Here is a 12,298-nt window from a genome sequence, read left to right on the forward strand (position 1 = left end):
TCAGCTGGGCTGTCGGGGTGACTCAGTGATGGGGCTGGAGGGCAGGCAGCGCTAGGTAGCTTAGGAACCCCTCCCCTACAGCTGCCCATGGTCCACGGTGGATTGTTCAAGCTACACAGAAATCTGAGATCCAAAGTGAGCTTGGAGTTAAAACCACGATGACCCAAGTCAGGATTTCTCAAGGGTCCTGTTTCTAGAGGTGCTGTGTGCTCTGGGCCCAATTCTGCCAGGAGCTGAGCGAGACGAAACCCCACGGAATATCAATGACTAGTTCCCAAATCACCCCAGGTTTATTTGCTCCTCAATTGCTCCTCAATTCAGAGCTGTGCTGCTGTTGGTAACAGGTCTGATAGAGCCTATTAATGTTTCTGACTGTCTGAGGGCTCCAGGTTTCTACCCTGTAGATTCCACTCAGAGTTACAGGACTACCTGCACGTCTGCCCCCTCTATGGTCTCCGAGTTCCAGACGTGAGGTGTTGTACCCTGCCCTCTCCTGGGGTGGAATCCCGCGATTCTCCCACCTCATACTGGGCTCTGGCTACAGGACAGTGTTGGTCAAGCAGGTCCAAGTGTGTTTGGCACCTGTGGCTCTTCCCTCAGGAAGGCTGTGAGTAGTGGTGAGACAAGTGACCAATCAGCCTTCTAGAACCAAAATACTGTTTAATCAAACAGTAGGAATAAAGTGTAACATGGGAGAAGAAGAGGGTTTTCAAATAACAGTCTATACAAATCTCTGACCCCAAGTCCTCGCACTCTGATGGGGACCCAGGCAGGCCGAGGGCCTTCAGACTTCTCCAGTGGTGTCTGTGCCTGTCAGTCTGAAGACCTTCTCAGCAACAGCTGCCTCAGCTCTGCACAGACTCACGGAACTGGCAAAACAAGCTGTGTAATGTGGCTGGAGCCCAGATATAGGCTCTTCCCAGCTTGTAGCTCCGGTAAAGTCTCTCGTAAGTACTGACTGAGCAATGGCTTATTTTGAGCTGTTGCTTCCCTTCCTGCTTGTTTTCCAGTAGGCTGCTATTAAACTAAGATGAGCCATACTGTTTTCTCCCAATATAGCCATGACATAAACATCCCACTAGTTAACCCAATATAGCTCTACAGCAAACATCCCCAGAAATTGGTTTAACAGACACATTCGTTATTGCAGATCAGGTCCATGTCTGACACTCTTCCATTCCCGAGTGCTATGCATTTTATTCATATAGGACATAAGCAGCAAGAGAGAGAGAGGGAGAGCAATAGACTGTTCTCATGTGGGAAATGAAGTTCCATTTTCACGAATACTCATGCTTTTGACTTTGAAATCCAAGTCTTGTAAACCTTCATCCTGGTGGAAATAAGAGGTTCTGGGGTTACTATGTACAAAAGAGTGAGAGCTCAGGGAATTAATATTTCATATACTGATCCCAGTGGCTGTTACCACCCTGGGTACAGGTCACAGACTGACAGAACAGAACCTGAGGAGAACCAGTCAGCTACTAACCCAGGGACAGAGGAGCTACTAGACTTTTGTTTGCTGACAAGCAACTGAATGAGGGCTCAGATTGAGGTCTTTTCAGATTCTGAAGAAATCCAGATGACAGACACTACATTTTAAGTCCCAGAGAAAAGATCTCAGAAAGAAGATCAGAGGGGAAAGAATGGGTTGACATGTGTGCTAGAGTACAGATGATGTGTAAATGTTATGCCAAAACTTTACATTATCATAAAAATATTCCAAACAAACTTTCATGACATGCAGATATATTGAAAGCCAGGGGCAGAGTTGTTGGAATCTCTACAGGAAGGAGCAGTGGTAACTTTACTGCTTAATTGGTATTGCTTTAGAAAGCATTTTAGAAGTACCCCACATACTGTTTGCGATGGGTTTGTGCTGTTAACTCTTTGTTCAGTGAACAGTTGTATGATTCTGTCTCCTAGTAACTGACCAGAAGCTGTTTGTGACACTTACATTGAGGGGCATGAACACAATCCCTCTGCAGTACCTGTGCAAGACTTTCCAAAACATTGTGGGAGAACAGAACCACTTGTGACTCTTTCAGCAAAGTGTAGAGCTGAGGTCCGGGAAAGGGGAGTGTAATAGTGGTTGTATATAATTTACGTCAATCACCTCTTACACAAGCATGGCTGAGTAATTTGCACACTCAAGTGGATATCAGAGCAAACCTAGGGTTTTTTCACTATTCACCCATTTGCGACATCATCCCCTCCCCTGCCCAGCTGAAGTAACAGTCAGTGTTCGCTTCTAGCTTGCCAGATACCTAGAGACCCTTCCATGGGGAGATGATGCAGGTCCTGTGAGGATGGCGAGAAGCCTGTAGGATGATAGAACTCTCTGGATTCAGTCAATATTGGCCAGGCACTTCGGCTTCTCTTGGAGGGACTCTGGGGGGTCAAAGTGCATCATTGGGAGCTTTTGGTAAGGGAAAGTAATAGAGCCCAGTTCTGATTGAATTTACACATGTAAATCGGAAGTGACAGTGACATAGCTGAAGTCACTGTTATTGAATTAAGAATCTGGCCCTTAGAACTTATCTCATCTACTGCAAAGCGGGAGTGGTATAATTTGGACTCTCAGTAGTGGAGAAACTAAACCAACATATGTAATGAGACAATGACACACGTCTATAAATAGCTTCAATGGACATTTTCACTATGCACTTCCCATGTGTTTTAACAAATCATGATACAATGGGCCACACTGAGAAGTGGAGGGCCAGAAAGGGTGTCTGTGGGAAGGTCACAACTATAAAATCACACAGCGCTCAAGCAGGCTGCGGAACTCCCAGCCACAAGATATAAATGGGCCAAAAGCTTAGAAGGATTCAAAGAGGGACTGGATGTTTTTATGGGTAACCAGAAAATCCAATTACACTAGTGAGGATTTTTTTTAAGTCTTGGAAAGTCTCTAAACCTTCCTGATTTATACCACAAAATATGTCTAACTAGTAGTCTCAGGAGGAAACTTTCCCTGGGAGCAGGTTATAGCTGCCTATTTCAGAGCTCCTTCCTCTGCAGCGTCTGGAACTGGCCACTGGATACTGGGTTAGATGGACTGCAGGTCTGACCCAGTCTGGCAGTGCCTATCTTCCTATCAGTGGTGTAAATCCAAGACTATATTTTTGCTGACCTTCTTTGAGCTTCTGGGAGGGTTTAGACTTGCACTGAGAGCAGAATGATGTCTATAAATATCATCTAATCTCCTGTTCTTTTTCCTTACAGGAAGGAAAGGTCAAAATTCATTGGCCCTTCCCAGTACATTATGTCGGCTGTCAATGACACCCAATTCACACATGCAGTGTTACTTCTCACAGGGATACCTGGGCAGGAAAACGTTTATCTTTGGATCTCTGTCCCCTTCTGCTTAATGTATGTTATTTCGATAGCAGGAAATGCAGTCATTCTGTTCATTATAAAAATAGATCCAAGCCTCCATGAGCCCATGTACATTTTCCTTTCCATGTTGGGCGTCACAGACCTTGGCATATCGATAGCCACCATACCAACGATACTGGGCATGTACTTGTTTAACTCTAGGGAGATCAGCCTCGATGCCTGTTTTGCTCAGCTGTTCTTCATCCACTCGCTTCAATGCATTGAATCCTCTGTGCTCTTGTTGATGGCCTTTGACCGCTTCGTCGCGATCTGTAACCCACTGAGATATACTTCCATCTTAACCCTGCCGAGAGCAGCCAAGATGGGACTGGTGTGTGTGCTAAGAGGTATGGCTGCAATGTTTCCACTCCCCTTTCTCCTGAAACGGTTCCAATACTGTCGAGCCAATGTCCTCTCCCATTCCTACTGCCTTCACCAGGAGGTCATGAAGATGGCTTGTTCTGATATAACAGTCAACAGCATCTATGGCTTGTTTATTACACTCGTAACAGTGGGTTTGGACTCACTGCTCATCCTCCTATCTTATGTGATGATCCTCAAAACAGCGCTAAGTGTTGCATCCCATGCAGAGTGCCTCAGGGCCCTGAACACCTGCGTATCCCACCTCTGCGCCATCCTGATCTTCTACACACCAGAGATCGGCTTGTCTGTGATACACAGATTCGGGAAAAGCTCTTCTCACTTGCCTCCGATTCTCCTGGGCTACGTCTCTCTGCTTGTTCCGCCCCTGATGAACCCAATCATATATAGCGTGAAAAGCAAACACCTTCGTATTAGGATAATCCGGGTGTTTGTCAAGTGAAGAATCAGTTCATCACCCATCTCCAGGTACTGCCACCTTTTCCATCCTGGACCCTTCCAACTGAGACGACATTACTGAACCTGATCCCATCTGAACCTCTCTCTATAGAGATAACAAATAGAGATTACCACTCTATAGAGAGAGGTTCAGATGGGATCTAAGGCTTGGAGCAATGGGAGGGTGGCTGTCCCCACTAGCTGGTGAGGGAGGGCAGGGCACTGGGGGAAGGAGACCAAGGCAGGCAGCAGCATTTACAAAGTGTCTGTTTTCATGGAGAGCCAGGGGACCAGTAGGATGTTGGCCCAAAAAGAGCCTTGTCAGTGGCTGCTCCGACCTCAGAATTTCTGTTGATACAATCAATAAAGAGAAGAGACGTGGATGTTGTTTCCCATTACACCTGGCCTGTCACTGTTCTGTCTCTGGTTAAACATCCATGGGCCAGGAAAAAAACCTGCAGATCTGTTCTGCAGTCGCAGTCCAGGCCCTTCCTTAGTGCTTTGGGTGCTGCGTGATCCATGGGGGCTGCACCAGTGGTGGATAGGGGCTATTCAAGGAGCACAGTCACCCACCATTTCCCTATACTCTTAGCCAGTTGCTTGTGACTGAGTTGTTTCAGAGATATGATTAACACAGGGGATCCAGGAAAAGCCATTCAGGCAACACCCCCTCCCCCTGTTGACAGCTCTGCCCACAGCACACCTGCTGAGCTCACTCCCCACCAAGGCAGGGCAGTGTGTAACTGAGGGTCTGAAGCACAGGAATCCTAGGAAGAGACTCAGGTCCATATTTCCTTCTCCTCCCCTCGGTTTGTGCTGCCCCAACTGCTTCTAAAGGGGTGGAAACGGTCCTCAGCCCCTTCACAGAGGCACAGCTAGCTCCTATCCCAGCCCAGCCTGTTCAATGTAGGGTGACCACCTAGTCAAGAGACAAAAACTGGATACTGCAGAAGCCACTTCCCCTCTGTGATCCTGCCCCACCCCTTTTTCTGCCTCCTTGAGACCCTACACTCTGCTCCTCCTCTTCCTCTGAGGCCCCTCCCTCTGCCCCATCTCTTCCCTCAACACTAGTGTGACAGGTTCGGTCACAGAGATCCCCTTGGGACTGTCACCTGATGTGCTGAAATTACCTCTGAGCCAGTTTTCCCTGCCAGCTGGGGATCTCCAGAACCCTGCCTGGTTGAGCCAGACACACTAGCCTGCTGCAACGCAGACCCGGGGTCTGGGCCACGCTCCCAAAGCTGCAGGTTTTACCTGAAAACTGCTCAGCAGGTTACCTGTCTCCACCACCCAGACACCCAGTTCCCAATGGGATTCAAACCCCAAATAAATCTGTTTTACTCTGTATAATGCTTATACAGGGTAAATTCATAAATTGTCCACCCCCATAACACTGATAGAGAGATATGCACAGCTGTTTGCTCCCCCGGGTATTAATCACTTACACTGGGTTTATTAATAAACAAAAGTGATTTTATTAAGCATAAAAAGTGGTTTTGAGTAATAATAGACAGAACAAAATAAGTCACAAAAGCAAAATAAAACAAATTCGCAAGTCTAAGCCTAATACTTTAAGAAACTGATTACAGGTAATATCTCACCCTCAGAGATGTTCCAATAAGCTTACTTTACAGACTGGACTATTTTCTACTCTGGGCCCAATCCTTTCTTTCTTAGTTCTTAGTTCCAGCACACATCTTAGGTGATAAACGGGTTTTCTCATGACTGGAAGCCTCCTTTGTCCTGCTCCACACCCTTTTATATCTTTGGCACAGGGCAGGAACCTTTTGTCTGTGCTTGTCCCCACCCCTGCCTCTTCCATGGAAAAGTACGAGGATTAAGATGGATTCCAGTATCATGTGACATGGTCACATGTCTCTGAGACCTCTAGTCTCGATTCCTCCTGGGCTGGCCCTCATGTACACAGGAAGGCTTGCAAGTATACAGAGCCATTCACAGTTCATTGATTTCTGAAGCACCCTTAATGGCTTCCACTTAATATGTTTACATCAGTGATACAGGTTTATATCTCATTCTCCTAACTCCAGACATAGAACTAATACATGCAAACCAATGGGATGAACACACTTAGTAGATTGCAAGCTTCCTAATGACACCATACAAGAGTCCTTTTGCACAAAGCATATTCCAGTTACATCATATTCATATTCATAAGCATATTTTCATAAAACATATGGAGTGCAACATCACATCCTGCAATGTCACAACTACACCCTGTGCTCCTCTTCCTTATCCAAGGCTGCAGCCCCACTCCAGGCTAGAAGGTAGAGCTGGACCATGGCAGCAGCTGCCTAGGGAGCCAGAGCCACTGTGAGGAGCCCCAGACTCTCCACCTGCCCTGGGCAGGGGGCTGGGAGGCCCAAGAGAAGCCCTCAGCCTGTTTTCCCACCCCACGGGATGCATCCCAGAGAAGATGGAGAATTGCAACCCCCCAAAGCGGCTTGGGCTGCAGGGCAGCTCTTACCATAGCCTGCCTCGGTGGAAGTAGAGGAGCAGGGGGAAGGGCCTAGTGGGAAGAGATGGGGAGGTGGCAGGGCCTCATGAGAAAAGGAGGAGAGGGGGTGCGGCAAGTCTGAACCTTGCTGACCCTAGGAAGCAGGGTGGTGGTGGGTTCTTGAGTAAAGGAGGAGGATGGGTCCAGTGGGCAGCAGAGTCTGTGTTTTGGAGAAGACTGAATAAATGCGACCCCACAAAGGGGGTTCTTGTTTTAAGTATCCCAAGGGGAGAGTAAGTTATTTCAAGGACCTTAGATGGAAGGGCAGGGCACCTATAGGGCTACCTCAGGTCCCAACGGGGCTTTTGGGGTAAGCTGTTGTCTGCAGAGACTTGGCCAAAGTGTGCTCTATTCTTGGAAGCCATTACCACCAGGTGGAGATCAGCCCAGCATGCAGGGTGCTCTAAACCCCCTGAGGCACGGGGAGAACAGGCCAGAGAATCAAACCTCTGTAACTGGCTCCTTGCATCCCCTCTCTATGCAGCTCAGGGACGAGCTTTGCTGACACAGCAGAGAATCCAGACAGGCCTGTCACCATTCAGATAGCTGGAAGCCTGGCCCTGTAGTCTGGGCATAGCTCTGTGATTCAAGAGAGCTGGGTTTGATTTCCTTCCCCTGTGTGACCATGGGAAAGCCATTGGCTGTCTCTGAGCTTCTGCACAGGTGAATAGTAGCCCTTCCCTGCCTCACAGCAGTGGCGGGAGGATAAATAAATTCAAAGTGCTCTGAGATCCTAAGATTAAGGCTATGTCAGTGTTCCACAGAGAAATGTCCCTGACATTTGTGTATGAAAGGCCTCTTACCACAGCCTCTCATGACAGCTGCCTTTTGGGAAGCCCTGTGACTCCAGCACCTTGGTGCCTGTGAGGAATGTGGGGGAGTGACAATAAGGGGTAGGTAGTGGTTTTATGAGGGAAGCGTTGGAGCATCATTGGGATGCTGGGAGTTTCAGCACAGTCACCGGACCGGTGTTTCCAAGCCATTGAGGTGGAATAGGTCTAACTGACAAGCAATGAAGGAAAGGATTTCTGAGGGGATGTTGGGTCTAACTGCCAAATAATGGAACAGCAGCCATGGGGGTATCATCTTAGACATCCTGCTGGCAGAAAGCAGTCTGAGGGAAAAGGTCATCTCCACACCTTGGCTCAGTAACATGGAGATGGCTGAGCACTATGGTGACTGGGCCCAGGCTCACACACGTTTCAGCAAAGGCTACTTCCACATAAAAGTAGAAAACAGATTGGAAGATCCTGTAACAATCCTGATTCTTCTTGGCCAGTGTCTACCCTTGTTGAGTGCCTGTCAGCATTCAGAGGAGCAACTTGTTCAAGTTGTATCCTAGATAACGATCCACTCAAGCCAATGATTCAAAGAGTCGTAGAGTTTAAGGCCAGAAGGAGCCATTAGATCATCTGGTTCAGATGTTGTCAAATGGGGCTGTGGGCCAGGCTGGGATGTGTGTGGAAGTATTGAGGGGAGGGGAGTTAGAAACTTTAGGGAAAAATCTTTCTGTGCACATTTTACCCACAGCAATGAATAACTAGCCAAGCTGATTCCTCCAGACTGATCCGGTCCTCAGACGGTGCTGTGGATTTGACTCTAAATGGCGCTGTGCATTTTGATGGATTTCGGTTAAGCTTGCACAACATGATAAAAAGTTGTTGCTGTCTGTACGTGGATCCATTTGCTAGGGTGCTGTGTGCACATTTCATTGTAAACACCATGGAGGAAGGAGAGCTCGGCAGGCAGTGGCATTTACAAAGTGATTGTGTTTGTGAAGAGCCAGTGGGATGATGGCCCATAAAGACCCATATTGCTGGCTGCTCAGACTTCAGAATTCCCGTTGACACAGTTAATAAAGAGAAGGGACGTGGATGTTGGTTCCCTTGCACGTGGCCTGTCCCTGCCCCATCTCTGGTTAACAGATCTACGGGCTGTGAAAAAAGTTGCACAGCTTTTCTGCAATTGCAGTCCTGGCTCTTCCTGAGCGCTCTGGGTGCTGCGTGATCCAGGGGGGCTGCAGCAGCCATGGACGGACACCCCCTGCCCCTACACCCTCAGCAGTGTGCCTGTGACTGAGTCGTGTCAGTGACATGACTAATGCAGGAGGCCCATGAGCGGCCGTTCAGGCAGCCCCCTGCCCCTGCATTGATGGCTGAGCACACCGCACGCCTGGTAAGCCCAGAGCTGTGTGTGTGAGTGCACAGGAGTCCTGGAAAGAGACTCAGGCCCAGATTCTCTCCCCCTCTCCTCCCTTTGTACTGCCCCAGTAATCCAAAGGTTTGGAAATGACCTCAACTCCTCCCTCGAGGCCTGGCTCGTTCCTATGCCAGCTCAGCCCATTCGGAGTAGGATGACCACCTTTTCAAAAGACACATGGAGGAGCCCTGTCCCCCCTCAGTGGCACCACCCTGCCTCTCTTCTTCCACCTGAGGCCCCACCCTCTGCTCCTTCTCTTCCTCCATGGCCCCAACCCTACCCAGGCTGGAAGCTGGAGCCTTGCCGTGGCAAGAGATATCCAGAGAGTCCTGATGTTTCACTTCCCTGGGCAGGAGGGTGAGGGGACACGAGAGCATCCCCTAGTCCGTGTTCCCACCCACCAGGACCCGCCATACATTGAAGGTGGCGATTCCTGGGCTCCCCACAGTGACCTGAGGCCTGAGGTAAAGAGGAGGAAAAGGGGGAAGGGCCTCAGGAGAAGGGGAGGAACAGGGGGTGGCTGGATCTAAGGGGAAAATGAGCAGGGGATGTGGCAAGCCTGAACCAATGCAGACCCCAACAAGGAGGTCGTGGGGAACTCCTGAGTAAAGGAGGACGATGGAGCTGGAGGGTAGGAGAGGCACCTGAGTCACAGAGCAGTGTGCGGACCACAGGTCCAGCCTTCCAGCTATCTGAGTGGTGACAGTCCCCGCTGGAGTCTCTTCTGTGCCAGAAGAGCTCCCCACTGTGCTACACAGAGCGGGGATGGCAAGGAGACAGTTACAGTGATTGATTCACTGGCCTGTTCTCCCCCCTGCATCAGGGGAGTATAGAGCAGCCTGGGGGCTGGGCTGACCTCTGCCCAGTGGTAACGGCTTCCAAGAGCACAGCCCATTCTGGCCACATCCCAGCAGATGGGTGTCACCCCAGAGTGCCCCCTTGGGACCTGAGGTGGCCCTGCACATGCCCTGCCCTTCCCGCTAAGCTCCTTGCAATGACTTACTCTCAGCCTGGAATACTTGAAAGCCCCCTTTGTGGGGTCACATTAATTCAGTCTCCTCCAAAACACAGGTTCTCCTACCCTACAGCCCCATCCTCCTCCTTTACTGAGGAGCCCTCCCACACCCACCCTGCTTGCTGGGGTCAGCATTGGTTCAGGCTTGCCACACCCACTACCCCATCTCTTTTCCTGAGGCCCTACCCCATCTCTTATCAGAAGGCCCTTACCCTTGTTCCTCCTCTTCCCCTGAGGCTCCAGGCCCCAGCCACATCAGAGCTAGACTGTGGTAAGAGCTGCTCCGGGAGCCCAGGCCCCTGTGGGGAGCCCCAGGCTCTCCACCTTTCCTGGATTTTAAGTTCTGGAGTGTGGGGACACAGGCTGGGGTCTTTCCTTCAGTCCCCCAGTGAACTGCCCAGGGCAGGTGGAGGATTTTGGTTTCTCAGAGTGGCTCTAGATCCTGGCAACTCTCACCATGTCCCAGCTCTGGCTTCTGGTCTGGAGAGGGTGCAGAGCCTTCACCAGTGAGGAGGACCAGGGGGTGGGGTCTTGGGGGAAGAGATGGGGTGGGGGGAGGGGTCCTCGTGGGAAGACGAAGAGTAGAGAGGCAGTGGGGACGGTGCTCCTGCAGGTGTCTCGCTTTTGCCTTTTGAAAAGATGGTCACTCTACGCAGAATGGGCTGGGCTGGGATTGGAGCTAGAGGTGCCTCTGCGGGGGAGTTGAGGACCGTTTCCAACCATTTTCAGTGCAGCACAAATGGATGGCGGGAAAAGGGAATCTGGGCCTGAGTCTCTTTCCAGGACTCGTGTGTGTCAGACCCTCACTCACACCCGCAGCTCTGCTCTGCCTCAGTGAGGAGGGGGCTCAGCACGTGTGTGGTGTGCAGAGCCATCAATGGGGCCGGGGGGCCTGAATAGCTTCTCCTGGGTCTCCTCCATGAATCACGCATCGGACACGACTCAATCACTAGCACCTGGCTGAGGAGGTAGGGGAAGGATGGGTGACCGTTCCCTTTCAATAGCCCCGTCCACAGCTGGTGCAGTGCTCATGGATCACGCCGCACCCAGAGGGTTTGGGAATCACCGGGACGGTGACTACAGAATAGCTCTGCAGCTTTTTTCATGGCCCATTGATATTTAACTAAAGACAACAGGACAGTGACAGGCCAGGTGTAATGGGAAACAACACCCACCTCCCTTCACTTTACTGAATGTTTCGGCAGGAATTCTGAGGTCAGAGCAGCCACCGATTCAGATGTTTATGGGCCAACATGCAACCAGTCCCCTGGCTCTCCACAAACACAGTCACTTTGTAAATTCTGCTGCTGCTTTGGTCTCTTTCACCCAGTGCACTGTCCTCCCTCACCAGGCCCTGTCCAATTGCTCCAGGCCTTAGACCCTGTCTGAACTTCTCTTCTTTCACCAGCGCTGGAGCCACCTGATTAACTGACTCTTTGCTTTTTGAATGCCTTGATTATCCTCGTACGAAGGAGTTTGCTTTTCAAGCTGTACACAATCGGGTTCATCATGAGCGGGACCAGCAAATAGATGTAGCCCATGAGAATCTGAAGCAAGGGAGAAGAGCTATTCCCAAATCTCTGTACTACAGACAAGCCAATCCCTGGTATGTAGAAGAGGAGGACAGCACAGAGGTGGGAGACACAGGTGCTCAGTGCCCTAACGCACTCCACATGAGATGCAATGCTCAGCACTGTTTTCAGAATCATCACGTACGATAGGAGGATGAGCAGCGAGTCCAACAACACTGTGGAGATTGTGACAAACAAGCCATAGATGCTGTTGACTCTGATATCCGAACAAGCCATCTTCATGACCTCTTGGTGCAGGCAGTAGGAATGGGAGAGGACATTGGCTTGACAATATTGGAACCGTTTCAGGAGAAAGGGCAGTGGGAATACTACGACCACCCCTCTTAGCACACACACCAGTCCCATCTTGACTATTCTTGGTGGGGTTAAGATGGAAGCATATCTCAGTGGGTTAGAGATCGCGATGAAGCGGTCAAAGGCCATCAACAAGAGCACCGAGGATTCAATGAATGTGAGTGAGTGGATGAAGAAGAGCTGGGCAAAACAAGCATGAAGACTGATCTCCCTAGAGTTAAACAAGAATATCCCCAGTGTTGTTGGCATGGTGGCTATCGATAAGCCAAGGTCTGTGATGGCCAACATGGAAAGGAAAATGTACATGGGCTCATGGAGGCTTGGGTCTGTTTTTATAATGAACAGAATGACTGAATTTCCTACTATAGAAATAACATACATTAAAAAGAAGGGGATAGAGATCCAGAGATAGATGTCTTCCTGCCCATGTATCCCAGTGAGAAGGAACACTGCAGAGCTGAATTTAGTGTCGTTGACAGCTGACAT

The 12,298-nt window shown here is 49.8% G+C and overlaps 2 protein-coding genes across 2 annotated transcripts; one reads left to right on the top strand and one right to left on the bottom strand.

The window, feature by feature from the left end:
* The first annotated feature begins 3,265 nt into the window (after positions 1 to 3,265).
* LOC101939614 (olfactory receptor 51G2-like) lies at positions 3,266 to 4,201 on the top strand. The gene has a single exon (XM_024112033.2). It carries the CDS (start codon positions 3,266 to 3,268, stop codon positions 4,199 to 4,201), a length of 936 nt encoding a protein of 311 aa, XP_023967801.2.
* A 7,149-nt stretch (positions 4,202 to 11,350) lies between these two features.
* LOC101939890 (olfactory receptor 51G2-like) lies at positions 11,351 to 12,298 on the bottom strand. The gene has a single exon (XM_005311423.2). The coding sequence runs from the start codon at positions 12,296 to 12,298 to the stop codon at positions 11,351 to 11,353; it is 948 nt and encodes a 315-aa protein (XP_005311480.2).

This window comes from Chrysemys picta, chromosome 1 (assembly GCF_011386835.1).
Source record: "Chrysemys picta bellii isolate R12L10 chromosome 1, ASM1138683v2, whole genome shotgun sequence".
NCBI classification, from domain to species: Eukaryota; Metazoa; Chordata; order Testudines; family Emydidae; genus Chrysemys; species Chrysemys picta.

What these genes read in the sequence shown, in the direction of transcription:
- LOC101939614 (XM_024112033.2), top strand. Translation starts at nt 3,266, where the DNA reads ATGTCGGCTGTCAATGACACCCAATTCACACATGCAGTGTTACTTCTC.
- LOC101939890 (XM_005311423.2), bottom strand. Translation starts at nt 12,298, where the DNA reads ATGTCAGCTGTCAACGACACTAAATTCAGCTCTGCAGTGTTCCTTCTC.